General features: G+C 44.9%; 1 protein-coding gene across 1 annotated transcript in view; it reads left to right on the top strand.

Moving 5' to 3' along the window:
• GUSB (glucuronidase beta) overlaps window positions 1-14,824 on the top strand; it is a 92,396-nt gene extending 77,572 nt beyond the window's left edge. The window contains exon 13 of the mRNA XM_069757374.1: window positions 14,710-14,824. Coding sequence (XP_069613475.1) covers window positions 14,710-14,809 — 100 coding nt within the window. The 3' untranslated portion in view covers window positions 14,810-14,824. The remainder of the gene's footprint in view (window positions 1-14,709) is intronic.
• The last annotated feature ends 4,044 nt before the right edge of the window (window positions 14,825-18,868 follow it).

Genomic DNA, 18,868 nt, shown 5'->3' with positions numbered 1-18,868 from the left:
TTGCTATATTTTCTGTCCAGCTTGCTTTCATTTGTTTTTCTTGCTTGCTGGAAGCTCTGAGACGCAGAGGGAGCACCTCCGTACCGTTAGTTGGTGCGGAGGGTCTTTTTGCCCCTCTGCGTGGTTGTTTGTAGGTTTTTGTGTTGACCGCAAAGCTATCTTTCCTATCCTCTGTCTATTCAGTAAGTCGGGCCTCGCTTTGCTAAATCTATTTAATCTGTGTTTGTACTTTCATCTTTACTCTGTCATTATACAGGTCCTTCTCAAAAAATTAGCATATAGTGTTAAATTTCATTATTTACCATAATGTAATGATTACAATTAAACTTTCATATATTATAGATTCATTATCCACCAACTGAAATTTGTCAGGTCTTTTATTGTTTTAATACTGATGATTTTGGCATACAACTCCTGATAACCCAAAAAACCTGTCTCAATAAATTAGCATATTTCACCCATCCAATCAAATAAAAGTGTTTTTTAATAACAAACAAAAAAACCAACAAATAATAATGTTCAGTTATGCACTCAATACTTGGTCGGGAATCCTTTGGCAGAAATGACTGCTTCAATGCGGCGTGGCATGGAGGCAATCAGCCTGTGACACTGCTGAGATGTTATGGAGGCCCAGGATGCTTCAATAGCGGCCTTAAGCTCATCCAGAGTGTTGGGTCTTGCGTCTCTCAACTTTCTCTTCACAATATCCCACAGATTCTCTATGGGGTTCAGGTCAGGAGAGTTGGCAGGCCAATTGAGCACAGTAATACCATGGTCAGTAAACCATTTACCAGTGGTTTTGGCACTGTGAGCAGGTGCCAGGTCGTGCTGAAAAATGAAATCTTCATCTCCATAAAGCATTTCAGCCGATGGAAGCATGAAGTGCTCCAAAATCTCCTGATAGCTAGCTGCATTGACCCTGCCCTTGATGAAACACAGTGGACCAACACCAGCAGCTGACATGGCACCCCACACCATCACTGACTGTGGGTACTTGACACTGGACTTCAGGCATTTTGGCATTTCCTTCTCCCCAGTCTTCCTCCAGACTCTGGCACCTTGATTTCCGAATGACATGCAAAATTTGCTTTCATCAGAAAAAAGTACTTGGGACCACTTAGCAACAGTCCAGTGCTGCTTCTCTGTAGCTCAAAAGTGGCTTTACCTGGGCAATGCGGCACCTGTAGCCCATTTCCTGCACACGCCTGTGCACGGTGGCTCTGGATGTTTCCACACCAGACTCAGTCCACTGCTTCCTCAGGTTCCCCAAGGTCTGGAATCGGTCCTTCTCCACAATCTTCCTCAGGGTCCGGTCTCCTCTTCTCGTTGTACAGCGTTTTCTGCCACATTGTTTCCTTCCAACAGACTTACCATTGAGGTGCCTTGATACAGCACTCTGGGAACAGCCTATTTGTTGAGAAATTTCTTTCTGGGTCTTACCCTCTTGCTTGAGGGTGTCAATGATGGCCTTCTTGACATCTGTCAGGTCGCTAGTCTTACCCATGATGGGGGTTTTGAGTAATGAACCAGGCAGGGAGTTTATAAAAGCCTCAGGTATCTTTTGCATGTGTTTAGAGTTAATTAGTTGATTCAGAAGATTAGGGTAATAGGTCGTTTAGAGAACCTTTTCTTGATATGCTAATTTATTGAGACAGGTTTTTTGGGTTATCAGGAGTTGTATGCCAAAATCATCAGTATTAAAACAATAAAAGACCTGACAAATTTCAGTTGGTGGATAATGAATCTATAATATATGAAAGTTTAATTGTAATCATTACATTATGGTAAATAATGAAATTTAACACTATATGCTAATTTTTTGAGAAGGACCTGTATGGGGGGGGCTGCCTTTTCCTTTGGGGAATTTCTCTGAGGCAAGGTAGGCTTATTTTTCTATCTTCAGGCCTAGCTAGTTTCTCAGGCTGTGCCGAGTTGCATAGGGAGCGTTAGGCGCAATCCACGGCTACCTCTAGTGTGGTGTGATAGGATTAGGGATTGCGGTCAGCAGAGTTCCCACGTCTCAGAGCTCGTCCTATGTTTTTTGCTTATTGTCAGGTCACTTTGTGTGCTCTGAACTTCAAGGTCCATTGTGGTTCTGAATTACCTATTCATAACAGTACCCCATCAGAGCAGCATGCATGATGTAGGGGCAGAGACCTGTATTCCAGGGATGCATCACTTACTGGGGTGCTTGCAGCAGTTTTGATGAAATCTGTTTTATCTGCTGCAGATCTAGCAGTTCTCTGAATACTGAGCTTTGTATAATCCCACCCACCCCACTGATTGGCAGCTTTCGGTGAACACTGTGCATGAGCAGAACGTTGAGGCCAGGGTTATACAGAGCTCATGAATATGGAGGACTACATAGCAGCAGGTTTATTAGTCTTGCAGTTATAATCTCCCGCTGAAAAAAAGATCAAAATGACAGCAATCAACAAGTGACATATCGCTGGAATCGGGGTCTCTGGACCTACATTATGCTGCTCATCTTTTTGAGCCTTAAAGGGAATCTGTCTCCAGGTTTTTGCCACCTTATTGAAGTGTAATGTACGTTATGAGAGGACATATCCATGATACATAGTGATCAATAACCCCTATGATGATATATCAATACCTTCCCCCACACCACGGTCAAAGTTTCCACTTCTCACTTGCTTCTTGTTCTCTTTGTTTCCAGCCATTGGCAAAGTCCCTAAGTCCACATACTTTCCAAATAGCTGATAAGCTACGAGTGATTTAACTGTCGAAATCTGTCTCTTTTCAGAAACACTGCTAAGATTGTTTGGATAGTACTTTATACACCATATTCCACACACCCTGTTTTTGCCACCATTATAGAATGCACAAGACCTACATTTATATTCATGAATTAAATTTTACTCTAAAGCATTTACCCACAATATCTCCTGTTAGTTTAAAACTGCATTGATTATTCTTAAAGGGAGCCTGTCATTACCGATAAATCTTAACCTGAAGATATAGGGACAATTTGCAGGTTAATAGCATTATGAAGGTGCCAGCTACAGTACAGAAAATGCAGCACCTGGAAGAAAATGAACTTTAATTTCCCTTCACCCATTACGGCACACCTGAGAGAGGGATCCGCCCAGCCAGGACAGGAACCTACTGAAATTAAAGGGCAGTACCTCTCCCCCGCTTCAGTTGGGTTCTTGTCCTTGATAGGATTCCCGTACTGAAAATGAACGGTAACCTGTAATGGGTGAAAGGAAAAGGTTGGAAGAACAGGTCCCGTACCTGTGGCATCGGCCTTAGGGTGGCTGGAAGCGCTGTCCATGGGTCCTCCAGGGGCTCTGTGCACACATGGGCAGCACAGTCAGCTCTGCCCTGGCTCGGTCCACCGCGCTGCCCTTCTGCTGCGTTCCCCGGGCCGGCTGCCAGCTGGTCTCAGCATGGTAGAGCGGCTGGGGCATCTTCCGGCGAGTACTGCCGATGTCACAGGCGCAGGGCATGCTGGGTAGGGGTGTGCCTGAGTGACATCACAGAGGTGCGCTGGAAACAAGATGGCAGCACCCTATGTGACGCCAGCCGGGATTGGAATAGGACAGCGTTCCCGGCCGGCTTTTGCGGGGGAGGGCAACCGTCAGAACCAGAAGGGAGGCCCCACGAGATTGCACTGATTACCCCTTCTAAAGGGCAAGTAGCGGAGCAGGTGGCTGCTGAAGCCAGATCACCAGACCTGGCGAATATGGCCCAAGCAATCTTCAGCAGCATCCAATACAGCCAACAGCTCACCATCAGCGTTGACACAATGAAGGCAGCCGTTGGAGTGGCAGGAGCAGCAGCCATCCCAGCTAGAGGAGTAGGGCATCCCAGGAATCCTCAGTGTCCAGAGAGGATACGTTATGTGTCCCTCCGCAGCCTCCACGTCCGGTACCCTTGAATGACATGGGGGGGGCCAGTGATCTCCATGAATGTCATCATGTTGTTAACGAGCCCCTTATTATTTGTTTAAATCATTAGGAGAGGCCTAGGAAAGATATTATAAATAAGAGGAACAGGGAGTGCGCGCTAAGCAAGGGCCCCCTGGTGGTGAATTGGCAGAAGGACCTCTGCTCCAACTTAATCCACAGAACCATTAGTAAGGAGACCCATGATTTCGCAACAAACCTTCGATCCGTTATTAGATCCGAAGTGGAGGGCTCCCTTAAAACCCTGTTGAAAGAGGGAAGAAAAAGCTTAGAGAGTTTTCCGCTAACTCTGACTCTTCTAAATCACAGGGTCAATGCTCCTCCTCCTCCTCGGACAGTGACACGGGGGGGGGGGGAGGGGGCAGACTGCTTTCCCATGGAGGACATGGATAGACTACTTAAGGCCATTAGGACAACTATGGGCCTAAAGGAGGAAAAAGCAGCCAAGTCCCTTGAGGACGTCATGTTTGGAGGATTAGAGGAAAAGAAAAAAACGTACCTTTCTGGTCAGCGCTAAGATTCAGGCCCTCCTTAATAGAGAGTTGAAGAGGCCAGAGAAATCTGGTGCCCTGCCCTCATCTTCAAAAAGGAGATATCCCCTTGAAGAGAAGGATGCAGAGTCATGGCATAAGGTCTCTAGAATCGATGGCACTGTATACAGATTATCTAAGAGGTCAGCGTTTCCCTTGGAAGATTCAGGGGTCCCAGGGCCGGCTCCAGGTTTTCGAGGGCCCCGGGCGCAAGAGTCTCAGTGCCCCCCCCCCCTTTAACACATACCATGATTCATGATGCACAGATACAGCAGAGAAATATAGGTATAGTACAATGCCAGATTTCACTTCTTACATGAGTGATAGCTATTGTAAATTATACAATACCATACAGAAAAGGCTTTATATAAATCAACCCCTTATATGCCAATTTATGTGACCTACTCCCTCTTCCACAGTTGCCAGTAAGTATTTTATTGTTAGCTAAACTTGCTGCAAAGAAAAAACTGCATACATTGAATGACAATTTTTTAATGGAAAACTTTTTACAGTAAACATTAGAAAGTGAATGTAGAACATTTGTAAAAGTGAAAAATGGGTGGCATATAGCACAGCCACGTATATAGCAGTCACATAGTATATAGCTCAGCCACGTAGCATATAGCACAGCCCACGTAGCATATAGCACAGCCCACGTAGCATATAGCACAGCCCACGTAGCATATAGCACAGCCCACGTAGCCTATAGCACAGCCCACGTAGCCTATAACACAGCCCACGTAGCCTATAACACAGCCCACGTAGCCTATAACACAGCCCACGTAGCCTATAACACAGCCCACGTAGCCTATAACACAGCCCACGTAGCCTATAACACAGCCCACGTAGCCTATAACACAGCCCACGTAGCCTATAACACAGCCCACGTAGCCTATAACACAGCCCACGTAGCCTATAACACAGCCCACGTAGCCTATAACACAGCCCACGTAGCCTATAACACAGCCCACGTAGCCTATAACACAGCCCACGTAGCCTATAACACAGCCCACGTAGCCTATAACACAGCCCACGTAGCCTATAACACAGCCCACGTAGCCTATAGCACAGCCACGTAGCCTATAGCACAGCCACGTAGCATATAGTAAAGCCACGTAGTATATAGCACAGCCCACATAGTATATAGCACAGCCCACATAGTATATAGCTCAGCCCACATAGTATATAGCACAGCCACGTAGTATATAACACAGCCCAGTAGTATATAGCACAGCCACGTAGCATAAAATGGCTCATCTTCTGGCGGCCCGCGGATCCAGCCCATGCCTTAGCGATGCTCCCGTTCCCAGTGATGCTTTGTGGCAATGACCTGTGATGACGTACTGGTCTCGCGTGATCCTATGTCATCTGGGGTCATTTCGCAAGGTATCACTGGGAACGCGAGGAGGGGTAAGGCTGGGGGGGCCGCTGGAAGGTGAGAATAGAACAATATTTTTTTTTATTTTTAACATATCTTTTTTTCTATTGATGCTGTATAGGCAGCATCAATAGTAAAAAGTTGGTCACACTTGTCAAAATGGGCCCCCCGTCTCGCTAGGGCCCCGGCACTTGCCCCGGTGCTGACGCTGGCCCTGCAGGGACCCATTAGATAAAAAGGCTTTCCCTAATGATTTGGTTACAGCAGCTGGAGGAGCAGCTTAAGTCCAAGGTGTCAAGAGATAGAATCCGGTCAGACATGTCTGTATTTTACAGAGCTGCAGCATTCCTGGCGGATACATCCGCTGACTCTGAGACTGGCACCCAGGTCGGCTAGTCTATCAAACGCGGCAAGACGGGCCTTATGGCGCAAAGGCTGCCCAGGAGATCTGCAGTCAAAGAACAAGCTATGGTTCTTACCGTGTCATGGTCAGTTTTTATTCGGTAAAAGGCTGGATGACATCCTGGAGAAAGAGGGTGACCGGAAGAAGGGCTTTCCCAGGTTCTCAGTGGAGCAGAGAAGATCTTCCTTTTGGAGAAAAAAAGTCAATAGGGGACGTCCTCCGGGAGAAAGAAGGAAGTGGGAAGACAGAGGAAAAAGAGAGTCTGGATTCATGTTCGGCTATCCTTTCCTACACTTCCAAGAAGTCCTCACAATGACTTCAGAACAGCAGTAGGGGGAGGCTTTCCCTCTTTGCTCAGGCCTGGGAAAACATCTCCAGCACCTGGGTCCTGAATATAGTGAGGGAATGCCTGAGGATAGAGTTTCACCATCATCCACGTCAAACATTTGTAGTAACCCCCATCGGCAGAACAACTTGCTCTAGAGAAAGATTCTGGGCCTAGTGGACAAACAGGTCTTACACGAGGTACTGGGCGAACAAAAAGGAAGCGGATTTTATTCTCTTCTCTTTTTGATAAAGAAGCCAGATGGCTCATTCAAAACCATCATAAATCTCAGAGGTCTCAATCGCTGGGTAAAAAAATCATACGTTCAAGATGGAGTCACTGAGTATGGCCATAAAACCTCTCCATCACAATTGTTTTATGGTGGTAGTCGACTTAAAGGATGCTTACCATCACATCCCAATCCATCCGGACCATCAGAAATACCTGAGGGTAGCCCAATACATTCAAGGCGAAGTCAGACATTTTCAGTTCCGAGCTCTTCCCTTTGGACTGTCGATAGCCCCGAAAGCATTCACCAAAGTGATAGCGGAGATGACAGCCTTCTTCTGTATCCAGAACACAGTTATCGTTCCTTATCTGGACGACTTTCTGAAAGAGATGTCGCAGATCGGGAGGAGGGAAGTGTGTGGGCGGAGACTGTGCATGCATGTGTGAGTCTGTGTAAGCAGCCATTGTCTGATGGGACTACTGCTCCCATCTGGCTATGAAGGAATGCTCACAGTGACCGCATTGCCGATGATGGGAAAGTAGTCTCATCAGACAATGCATGTGTTCAGTAGTAAAAAAAAAACATACAGGGCATACATTACAGACAGTACATATAACATACAGTACATACTCACCAATCACCTAGTTCCCGAAGCCCTCGATCTCCTGTAGTAAAAATAATATAATAAACCAACCTATACTTACCTTTCCGCTGTAGTGCAGTTAATAACGAGTGTCCCATGACGATCTCCCGTGTAGAACAGTGACATCGGGTGATGTCAGTGCTCTACAGGGCCTCCACAATTAACAGGCCGAGGTAATCCTCCACAACGTATCCCTCCGCCGCTGCCGGGAGAGAGGTCACCCGAGTTCATTCTCTCATCGGCAGCGCTGTGTGAGAAAGTTCCTAAGCAGCATTGCCGTAAAGTGAGCCTGAACTCAGGTAACCTCTTTAGCGATGCACTGCAGGAGCCATTGTCTCCTATCAGTGCATCGTGGGAGGCCCTGTAGAGCAGTGACATCACCCGATGTCACAGTCTTATAGGGGAGTTCGTTGTGAGACACTTGTTATTAATTGGACTACATTGGAACAGGGAGTATACTGTTGGTTTATTATGCTTTATTTTTTGTAGGTGATCGAGTGTCATCGGGAAATTAGGCGTGGTTGTAAGTATGGTGAAATTAAGAATATTAAAATACTTTTTTCTGGCTTAGTCTTTCACTACTATAGGATTAGTAATGGATAGGAGTCTTATTGATGCCTCTCCATTACTAACCGGGCTTAATGTCACCGTACAATCAAAGGTGACATTAACCCCTTATTACCCCATGTGCCACTGCTAAAGGGCAGTGGGAAGAGAGAGGCTAAGTGTCGGAACTGATGCATCTTACTGATGCACCATTTCTGGGGCGGCTGGGAACTGGTATTTGTAGCCGGGGGGGGGCAATATCCATGGTCCCTCTCTAGGCTATGAATATCAGCACGCAGCTGTCTGCGTAGCCTTTCTGGCTATTAATTATAGGGGGACCTCACATCATTTTTTTGGTGGGGTACCCTATTTTACTAGCCAGTAAAGGATAATTCATATAGCTATATATAGATATTCATAGCCTGGGAAGTTTCATGGGTATTACCCCCTTCCCAGGCTAGAAACATCGGCCCCCCAGTCGTTGGCTTTCCCTCTCTGGTGCAGAAAATTGCGCGGGAGCCCACACTTTTTTTTTTTTTTTTTTTTAAATTAAAGATATTGTGTGCAGATTGTGTGTATTTAACTATTTATGTACCATTTTATTAGGTACATTACTAAACATCGGCCTTGGTATTGTCTATTATCTATTTTCTATCTATATCTATTATTATTTATATAGCACCATTAATTCCATGGTGCTGTACATTAGACGGGGTTACATCAAAGTACAAATATCACTCACAGTAAACAAAACTAACAATGGCAGACTAATACAGAGGGAAGAGGACCCTGCTATTGCTGGCTTACATTCTACAGGATTATGGGAAAGGAGACAGTAGGTCGGGGGTTGCAGTAGCTCTGATGGTGTTGAGGTGGTCCTTACAGGTTGTAAGCTTCTTTGAAGAGATGGGTTTTCAGGCTCCGTTTGAAGGATCCAAATGTGGTGGATAACCGGATGTGTTGGGGCACAGAATTCCAGATGATGGGGGATATTCGGAAGAAGTCTTGGAGGCGATTGGGTGAGAAGCGAATAAGCGTGGAGGAGAGAAGGAGGTCTTGGTAGGACCGGAGATTACGTGAGGGAAGGTATTGAGAGATTAGATCGGAAATGTACGGAGGAGAAAGGTTATGGATGGCTTCGTAGGTCAGTGTTGGTAGTTTAAACTGGATTTGCTAGGAAATTGGGAGCCATTGAAGGGATTTGCAAAGAGGGGAAGCAGGAGTGTATCGAGGAGAGAGGTTAATTAGTCGGGCAGCAGAGTTAAGGATGGACTGGAGAGGTGCGAGAGTGTTAGAAGGTAGGCCACAGAGGAGGATGTTGCAATAGTCGAAGCTGGAGATGATTAGGGCATGCACAAGCATTTTGGTAGAGTGAGGGTTGAGGAAAGGACGGATTCTGGAAATATTTTGAGCTGGAGGCGACAGGAGGTGGAGAGAGCTTGGATGTGCGGTTTGAAGGACAGGGCAGAGTCAAGGGTTACTCCCGAGGCAGCGGATTACTGGGACAGGGGAAAGTGTGAATTAATTTATTGTGATAGATAGATCAGGTAGGGAGGGTATGCGAGATGGAGGAAAAATTAGTTCAGATTTGTCCACATTGAGTTTGAGGAAGCGAGAGGAGAAGGTGGTTATGGCAGATAGACGCTCTGGGATTCTGGAGAGCATAGAGGTGACATCTGGGTCAGAGAGGTAGATCTGAGTGTCATCAGCATATAGATTGTACTGGAAGTCATAGGACTTTTTGAGTTGTCCCAGGCCAAGGGTATAGATTGAGAAGAGAAGGGGTCCCAAGACAGAGCCTTGAGGTCACCAATGTGCAATTGGTAAGGTATGAGGAGATCCAGCCTAGGGCAAAGTCTTTTACCCCAAAGGAAGAGAGGATCTGTAGTAGAAGGCAGTGGTCATCTGTGTCGAAGGCAGAGGACAGGTCTTGAAGGAGGAGTATAGAGAATTGTCTGTTAGCTTTGGCTGTAAGTAGGTAGTTTGTAAGTTTGGTCAGGGCAGTCTTAGTGGATTGGTGGGGATGGAAGCCAGATTGTAGGTTGTCAAAGAGCGAGTTAGATTCAAGGTGAAAGGAAAGTTCAGCGTGGACGTGCTGCTCAAGGAGTTTGGAAGCAAATGGGAGCAAAGATATGAGGCGATAGCTGGACATAGCGTTTGGGTCAAGGGATGACTTTTTGAGGATAGGTTTGATTGTGACATGTTTGAAAGCAGAGGGGAAGGTACCAGAAGTTAGTGATAGATTGAAGAGATGGGTTAGGTGTTGAACAACTGTTTAAGGTTGTGGGATAAGGAAGATACAAGGCATGCAAAGTAGGCCTGTTTAGCAGAGGTGAGAGCTGATTTGAATGCGAGTATTGCTTGTTTGAGTGCAGTGAAATCATCTTGCGAATTCTTCCAATGCCGTTCTGCAGTTCTGGATACTTGCCCAAGCTTTTTAGTGATGTTATTGTTCCGGGGTTGTCTATTGATTCGTCGCACTCTGCTATGCATGACAGGGGCGACCGAGTTGATGGCTGATGCAAGAGTGGCATTATAGAAACTAGTGACTGTGTCATGGTGTGAAGCTATGGAGGACAGTGGCCGAATAGTCAGAGTGTGTGCGAGTGTCTAGATGTGCGAGGTTTCTGCAGGGGGTGTGCATGTTGCTGGACATGGGTGACAGGTGTGGAGGACGGTGATGAGAAAGTGAGTAGATGGTGGTCAGATAGAGGGAGAGGGGAGGTTGTGAAGCTAGATAGGGAGCAGAAACGGGTGAAGACCAGGTCTAGTGTGTGTCTGTGTGTGGCTGAGGAGGACCACTGAGTAAGTCCAAAAGATGAAGTAAGGGACAGGAGTTTGGAGGCTGCTGACTGGTAGGTGTCAATGGGGATGTTGAAGTAACCCATGATGATGGTGGGAATGTCAGCAGAGAGAAAGTGAAGAAGCCATGTGGAGAATTGGTCAATAAAGGCAGTGGTCGGACCCGGAGGTCGGTATATGACGGCCACTTGGAGGTTGGAGGGAGAGTAGATGCGGACAGAGTGGACTTCAAAAGAGGGGAGGATAAGGGAGGGAAGAGGTGAGATTGGGTTAAAGGTGCAGTTAGAAAAAAGGAGAAGGCCCACTTCTCCACCATGTCTGTTGCCAGGGCGAGGAGTGTGGGTGAAGTGGAGGCCGCCGTAACATAGCGCAGCAGGGGAGGCTGTGTCAGAGGGTGTCAGCCATGTTTCGGTGAGGCCCAGGAAGGAAAGATTGAGAGGTAAAGAGTGGAGTTTATTGCAGACCGAGCGAGCATTCCAGAGTGAGCCAGAGAGAGGGAGCAGGGTGGTGGGCGTCAAGGGCATCGGTTTGAGGTGGGCAAGGTTTCGGATGTTTATATTGGTTTGGGAGCAATAGAAGGGGGTAATAATGGGAGGTATGAGATGTGGCAGTCCAGGATTGGGAGATATGTCGCCAGCAGTGAGGAGAAACAGAGAGACAGAGCAGGTGGGAGGAGAGTGGGCGGCTTGTTTTGTGTTTTATTAGGAGAGATCTGAGGTTGAGGAGCAGGTCAGATGGGGAGGCAAGAGGGAAGGAGAGATTATTACTTGGTTAGAGGGTGCTGGGGTTTGGGGATAGCAAAGGAGAGTGAGGAGTAATGGAGCCAAATTTGTTAGAGCGTATGTCAGTATGATGAGAGGAAGTGTAGAGGAAAGAGAAAGAAATTTAGTATATTTAATAACCGTGGTTAGGCATACCTTCTGTTGGCTCATTTCTGGCATATTTCTGCTGTTATCCTTTTATCTATCATCAATCTATCTGTTATCTACCTATCATCAGTCTGTCTGTCTGTATATCTGTCTGTCTGTGTGTATACATTATTGTTCAATGGAGTATGTAAAATAAGAGGTTGGAAAAAGAAATGACATCACAGTTCTTTTTTTTTTGTTGTTAAATAATAGATCTACAAATACAAAAACACATACAAATACGCATGAAAATCTGCATCAAAAACACACGGATTTTTACCTGCGTTTTCTGCCAAGAGATGCAGAATCTGCACCGAAAATTCCACAGGCAAATCCGCAACGTGTGCACATACCCTAACAATTTTTTTTAGATATTGGACACGGGTTTATTTTTTTTAATGGGGCAGGACAAAAGACAGTGATTTCAATGGAAAGTGGCATTTTTATTCATTCTTTTCTTACCTTCTATTTTTTTATTCATTCATTTCTTTTGCACTCTCCGCCCCTTCTCTAAACTCATAAAAAACCTTTTGGGGGCATTTAAATATTTTATTTTATTTCCTTGTAACAGAGCGATATTAGCCCCAATTACAGGGGAACTGCTGTCTGGGTTTTGTATGACAAGGCAGCTGCTTTTCCCTCCGTATACCCAGTGATCACATGACCACTCTGCATGTGCAAGCTTCCCATTACTGAATACATTACACGTCTAGCGCTGTGTATACACCGATAGAGAACGCACAGATTTCTACTCATCACAATGTTAATTATTGACTGTATGCTGATGCCATCCATGTGCTATCTGTGACTTTCACAGATCCATAGACTTGGATTCCTGATTAAGATCAAAAAAGGACATTACTCCATGATTTTTTGCAGACCACTCTATTTGCAAATAGATGCATATATGTGAACAGCCCCACCGACTATAATGAATACATGTTCTATCTCTGAAAATTACAAAAACTGATAGAACACGTACGTCACGCACGGGCATCCAGTTGAGGTCTTGGAACAAGTTTCCCCCTATCCTGCCAATAGGTGATAACTACAACATCGGTGGGAGTTTCATCGCCAAGACTCAACCAATACTGAAATCGTGACTTTGTAAATGCCCTGTATGAAGAGTGTTGTTCAGCATGCCCACCACCAATATATTAATTGTCTATAGGACTGCCTTAGATGTGCAGATTTTATTGATATACAGGGGTTGGACAAGATAATGGAAACACCTAACGTTTTGGCATCATAATCTTCGAACATGTGATAAACATGCAAACCGTGACATGGTAATGTTTTGTAGTTGATTATTTGTGTTATGTGATGTGTATGTAAATTAACTGTTTGTTTTGCATAATTGTAAGAACATTGATGAGAACCTGATACCAATGGCAAATGGCGGATTTTCAGAGGCCAAATTGTTGGTGCTCGTATGGCAGGTGCTAGTAGTGTAACAGAAAGTGCCCAAATGCTTGGCGTGTCAAGAGGTACTGTCTCCAAAGTAATGACTGCGTTTGAAAGGGAAGGGAAAAAAAGTCCGTAGTAAAGCACAGGTCCGGCTGAAAGTCAAAGTTGACTGAGCGAGACCGTCGGACTCTAAAGCGAATTGTGAGAGAGGATCGCAAGACCACGGCTCCGAAAATCACTGCTGAGCTCAATGAACACTTACAGAACCCAGTTTCCACGAAAACTGTTCGTCAGGAGCTGCACAAATGTGGATTCCACGGAAGAGCTGCCATTAGAAAATCCCCTGCTCTCAATGACAAATGTTTCCAAGCGTTTAGGGTGGTGTAGAAACCTCCAGAATTGGTCCCTCGAGCAGTGGAAAGATGTGATATTCTCAGACGAATCATCGTTTACCCTATTTCCGACCTCGTGTATGTTTGGAGACAGCCGAAAGAAGCATTCCATCCAGACTGCCTTCTCCCAACCGTAAAACATGGTGGAGGTTATGTGATGATCTGGGGTGCTATTTCAATGAGATCCGCAGGGCCAATGATATCCCTTCATGGAAGAATTAATGGCCGAGATTATTTAGGCATTTTGGGCGACCACGTGCATCCAATGGTTCAAGCACTGTTCCCAGAGGGGAACGCCATCTTTCAGAATGGTAATGCACCAATTCATACAGCTAGAATCGTTAAAGCATGGCACAAGGAACATTTTAATGAAGTTGAGCATCTCATCTGGCCCCCACAATCCCCAGACCTCAACAGTATTGAGCATTTATGGTCGATTTTAGAGATTCAAGTTAGATGTTGATTTCCGCCGCCATCGTCGCTCAAAGAACCGGAGGGTGTTTTAACTGCAGAATGGGCTAAAATTCCTTTGAAACAATTCACACCTTGTATGAATCCATACCTCGGAGACAAGGCATCCTACGCAACAAGGCATCCTGTTTAAACAGGACATGTACTACCGAGAATCATGATGTCTGTCAGTGTTGCCCAAATCCAGTCATCAAGAACCAGACTAATTCATAATAGGACTTTTCTGTTCACATACACCAGTGTTCCCCCAATTCCAGTCATGTTTTCCGGATTTCCTTAGCATTGCACAGATAATTGCACCTACACAAGCAATAATTCCATCACCTGTGCAATACTAAGGAAATCCTGAAAACATGACCGGATGGTGGCGCTTGATGACGACAAGAGTTGAGTGAACACTGGTCTATATGAACAGAGCAGTTGTATTATAGATTACTTTGTAGTAATGAACGCGCTCTGATAAGGTGTTATCCAAGCATACTCGGGTGCTCTAATACTATGTTCTAGTTCCGGCGGCTGCATGTCTCGCTGCTGTTCGACAGCCGCAACACATGAAGGGATTGCCTAACAAACAGGCTATTAAATGACAGCCTCTTACCTTTTATGTAGCGGATCATCTGTGAATTAAACGTCTGCCATCCGCTAGTGTAAATAGTTGGAAATAAAGGATTGTATGTTCTCCATTCAATGATATTTGATCATTCTTAACTCATAGTTTCACTTTGCTTCTTTCCCAATTAAAATAGCTCCTCAGATTCTCTGTGGAAGAATTCTGCCATTCGTGATACCTTCTGTAGCAAGAGAGAAACCACTGGATTGTACAAACCAGACATTGGCTACTGCTAAAATAATTTTGGTTCAAGTTGCTTCAAGAAAAAATAAAAATTACAAGGAAGACCAACGTGACACTTGCAATTTTCTTATTAACACTGTAACATTGGGGGTTATAATTAAATTAGTGACCAAATGTACAATTGGTACATATATACAGTACAGACCAAAAGTTTGGACACACCTTCTCATTTAAAGATTTTTCTGTATTTTTATGACTGAAAATTGTGCATTCACACTAAAGGCATCAAAACTATGAATTAACATGTGGATTTATATACTTAACAATAAAGTGTGAAACAACTGAAATTATGTCTTATATTCTAGGTTCTTCAAAGTAGTCACCTTTTGCTCTGATGACTGCTTTGCACACTCTTGGCATTCTCTTGATGAGCTTCAAGAGGTAGTCACCGGGAATGGTTTTCACTTCACAGGTGTGCCCTGTCAGGTTTAATAAGTGGGATTTCTTGCCTTATAAATGGGGTTGGGACCATGAGTTGTGTTGTGCAGAAGTCTGGTGGATACGCAGCTGATAGTCCTGAATAGACTGTTAGAATTTGTATTATGGCAAGAAAAAACAACTACGTAAAGAAAAACGAGTGGCCATCATTACTTTAAGAAATGAAGGTCAGACAGTCTGAAAAATTGGGCAAACTTTGAAAGTGTCCCCAAGTGCAGTGGCTCACATGAGGACCGCCCCAGAAAAGGAAGACCAAGAGTCACCTCTGCTTCTGAGGATAAGTTTATCCGAGTCACCAGCCTCAGAAATCGCAAGTTAACTGCAGGTCAGATTAGAGACCAGGTCAATGCCAAACAGAGTTCTAGCAGCAGACACATCTCTACAACAACTGTTAAGAGGAGACTTTGAGCAGCAGGCCTTCATGGTAAAATAGCTGCTAGGAAACCACTGCTAAGAACAGGCAACAAGCAGAAGAGACTTGTTTGGGCTAAAGAACACAAGGAATGGACATTAGACCAGTGGAAATTTGTGTTTTGGTCTGATAAGTCCAAATTTGAGATCTTTGGTTCCAACCACTGTGTCTTTGTGCGACACAGAAAAGGTGAACGGATGAACTCTACATGCCTGGCTCCCACCGTGAAGCATGGAGGAGGAGGTGTGATGGTGTGGGGGTGCTTTGCTGGTGACACTGTTGGGGATTTATTCAAAATTGAAGGCATACTGAACCAGCATGGCTACCACAGCATCTAGCAGCGTCATGCTATTCCATCCGGTTTGCGTTTAGTTGGACCATCATTTATTTTTTAACAGGACAATGACCCCAAACACACCTCCAGGCTGTGTAAGGGCTATTTGACCAAGAAGGAGAGTGATGGGGTGCTACGCCAGATGACCTGGCCTCTACAGTCACCAGACCTGAACCCAATCGAGATGGTTTGGGGTGAGCTGGACCACAGAGTGAAGGCAATAGGGCCAACAAGTGCTAAGCATCTCTGGGAACTCCTTCAAGATTGTTGGGAGACCATTCCTGGTGACTACCTCTTGAAGCTCATCAAGAGAATGCCAAGAGTGTGCAAAGCAGTCATCAGAGCAAAAGGTGACTACTTTGAAGAACCTAGAATATAAGACATAATTTCAGTTGTTTCACACTTTTTTGTTAAGTATATAATTCCACATGTGTTAATTCATAGTTTTGATGCCTTCAGTGTGAATGTACAATTTTCATAGTCATGAAAATACAGAAAAATCTTTAAATGAGAAGGTGTGTCCAAAGTTTTGGTTTGTACTGTATATATACTAGATGGAGGCCCGATGCTATTGCATGGGGATGGCGGTAATGTCACGATGGGGGCAGGCTTTGCAGCATTGAGAATCTCTCCCCCCCCCTCATGTGCCCTCCTATCCACTCTCTTTCCCCATGTGCTGACTTCTCCCGTCTGTGCTCTCTTCTTTGACCTGTCTACCCCATGTGCTATCCCCCTTGTCTGCTCTCTCCTTCCTATGCTGTGTTCTCCCCTTATGTGCTGCCCCGTTTGAGCTGTCTCCCTGTCTCTCTCCATCTGCTGTCTTCTCCTCCTGTCATCTCTTCTTTGACCTGTGTACCCCATGTGCTCCGGTGTGGTGTACTGGTTCCAATGAGTCATCTTGTGAGCATGGTATTGCTGTTAAGACTGGAGATTTCTGTTTGCGGCGCTGTTGTTGGCTAATGGCATACTGTGATAATGTAATGACTTTTGCAGCAGGGGACTCGTGTGCTTGACGCCTACGCTTATATACATTGTTTTTGTCCCAGCGATGCTGTTGCTCTTCAAGAGTCTCATTTGCCCGTTGTTGTCTTCGACGTTGTGCCTTTGCGGCTTTCATTGTCATTGGTGTACTTTTTAGGAGGAGCCATGTTGGCGTTGATATTTGCTTTTTAAAGTGGTTTTCCCATGAACGAAAGTTCATTTTAATAATTGTCTGTCTGACCGTGTGCAGAACATACCACAGCTCATGGGCAGGGGAGAAAGCAAAAGACAATACTGACATTACAGCAGGAGATCGCAGAGGATACATTTTGCGAGGTAAAATATTGTTTAAAAAGAGTCAGTGAAATATTGTACCTGACAAAATTAATCCTGTGATCCCCTGCTGTAATGTCAGTATTGTGTTTTGCTTCCTCCCCTGCCAAGATGTGGTATGCTTCGTACACGGTCAGACCCAATTTTTAAAATGAACTTTAATTCGTGGGAAAACCCCTTTAATGTTACCGGCTTCCTCTGCCTGTAGATATGTTGCGTATCTGCCGCCGAGATCAGCCGAATGATTCACTGCGCCTGCGTGGAATTTGCGCAGGTGCAGTTAATCAGACCGCTGCCATCTTTGTGCAGATAGTGGCGGTCACATTAAAACTGCACATGTGCTCCTCCTGTACAAAGATGGCGGCTGTCAGGGAATCATTCGGCTGATCGGCGGCGTGTTCGCGACGGTGTTTCGCTGGTGGTACCGTGCAAGAGGCTGGTATCACCAGCAGTTTCCATATTGGGACACCAATCACTTGGGTGTCCCAATATGGAGGTCTGTGAACTTCCGCCGCTTGGAATTCTGGGTTCCGAACACATCTGGACGGAACAGATTTTGCAGTTCAGTTTAAAAAAACAAAGACATATGGCCGACCCCACAAAGTATACTAGGCATGATTTCTATCTGTCAAATATATGGATGGAGCTCATATGCATAAAATGGATGTGTGAATGAGCCTTAATGTCGTCTTGTTAGATTATTTCAGCAGGTGTTGGCTGTAATACTCTATGGAGAGAGCATCCACTTGTCCTCAATCATTTGGAACTATGTTTTATAAGAAGAAATACTGTGTGCAGAATTATTAGGCAAGTTGTATTTTAGAGGATTATTTTTATTATTGATCAACAACTGTGTTCTCAATCAACCCAAAAGCCTCATAAATATCAAAGATTAATATTTTTGGAAGTTGGAGTGGTTTTTTTTTTTAGATTTGGCTATTTTAGGAGGATATCTGTTTGTGCAGGTAACTATTACTGTGCAGAACTATTAGGCAACTTAATAAAAACCAAATATATTCCCATCTCACTTGTTTATTTTCACCAGATAAACCAATACAACTGCACAAAATTTAGAAATAAACATTTCGGACATGCAAAAACAAAACCCCCGAAAATTAGTGACCAATATAGCCACCTTTCTTTATGATGACACTCCACAGCATTCCATCCATAGATTGTCAGTTGCTTGATCTGTTTACGATCAACATTGCGTGCCGCAGCCACCACAATCTCCCAAACACTGTTCCGAGAGGTGTACTGTTTTTCCCCCCTGTAGATCTCTCATTTTATGAGGGACCACAGGTTCTCTATGGGGTTCAGATCAGGTGAACAAGGGGGCAATGTCATTTTTTCTTCTTCGAGACCTTTACTGGCCAGCCACGCTGTGGAGTAGTTGGAGGCATGTGATGGAGCATTGTCCTGCATGAACGATACCAACTTCTTCCTGTACCACTGCTTGAAGAAGTTGTCTTCCTGAAACTGGCAGTAGGTCTGGGAGATGAGCTTCACTCCATCCTCAACCCGAAAAGGTCCCACAAGTTCATCTTTGATGAT

The sequence above is a fragment of the Ranitomeya imitator genome, chromosome 3 (genome assembly GCF_032444005.1).
Source record: "Ranitomeya imitator isolate aRanImi1 chromosome 3, aRanImi1.pri, whole genome shotgun sequence".
Classification (NCBI taxonomy): domain Eukaryota; kingdom Metazoa; phylum Chordata; class Amphibia; order Anura; family Dendrobatidae; genus Ranitomeya; species Ranitomeya imitator.
Note: the sequence above shows the minus strand (reverse complement) of the source record. Positions and strands in the feature narration are given on the sequence as shown.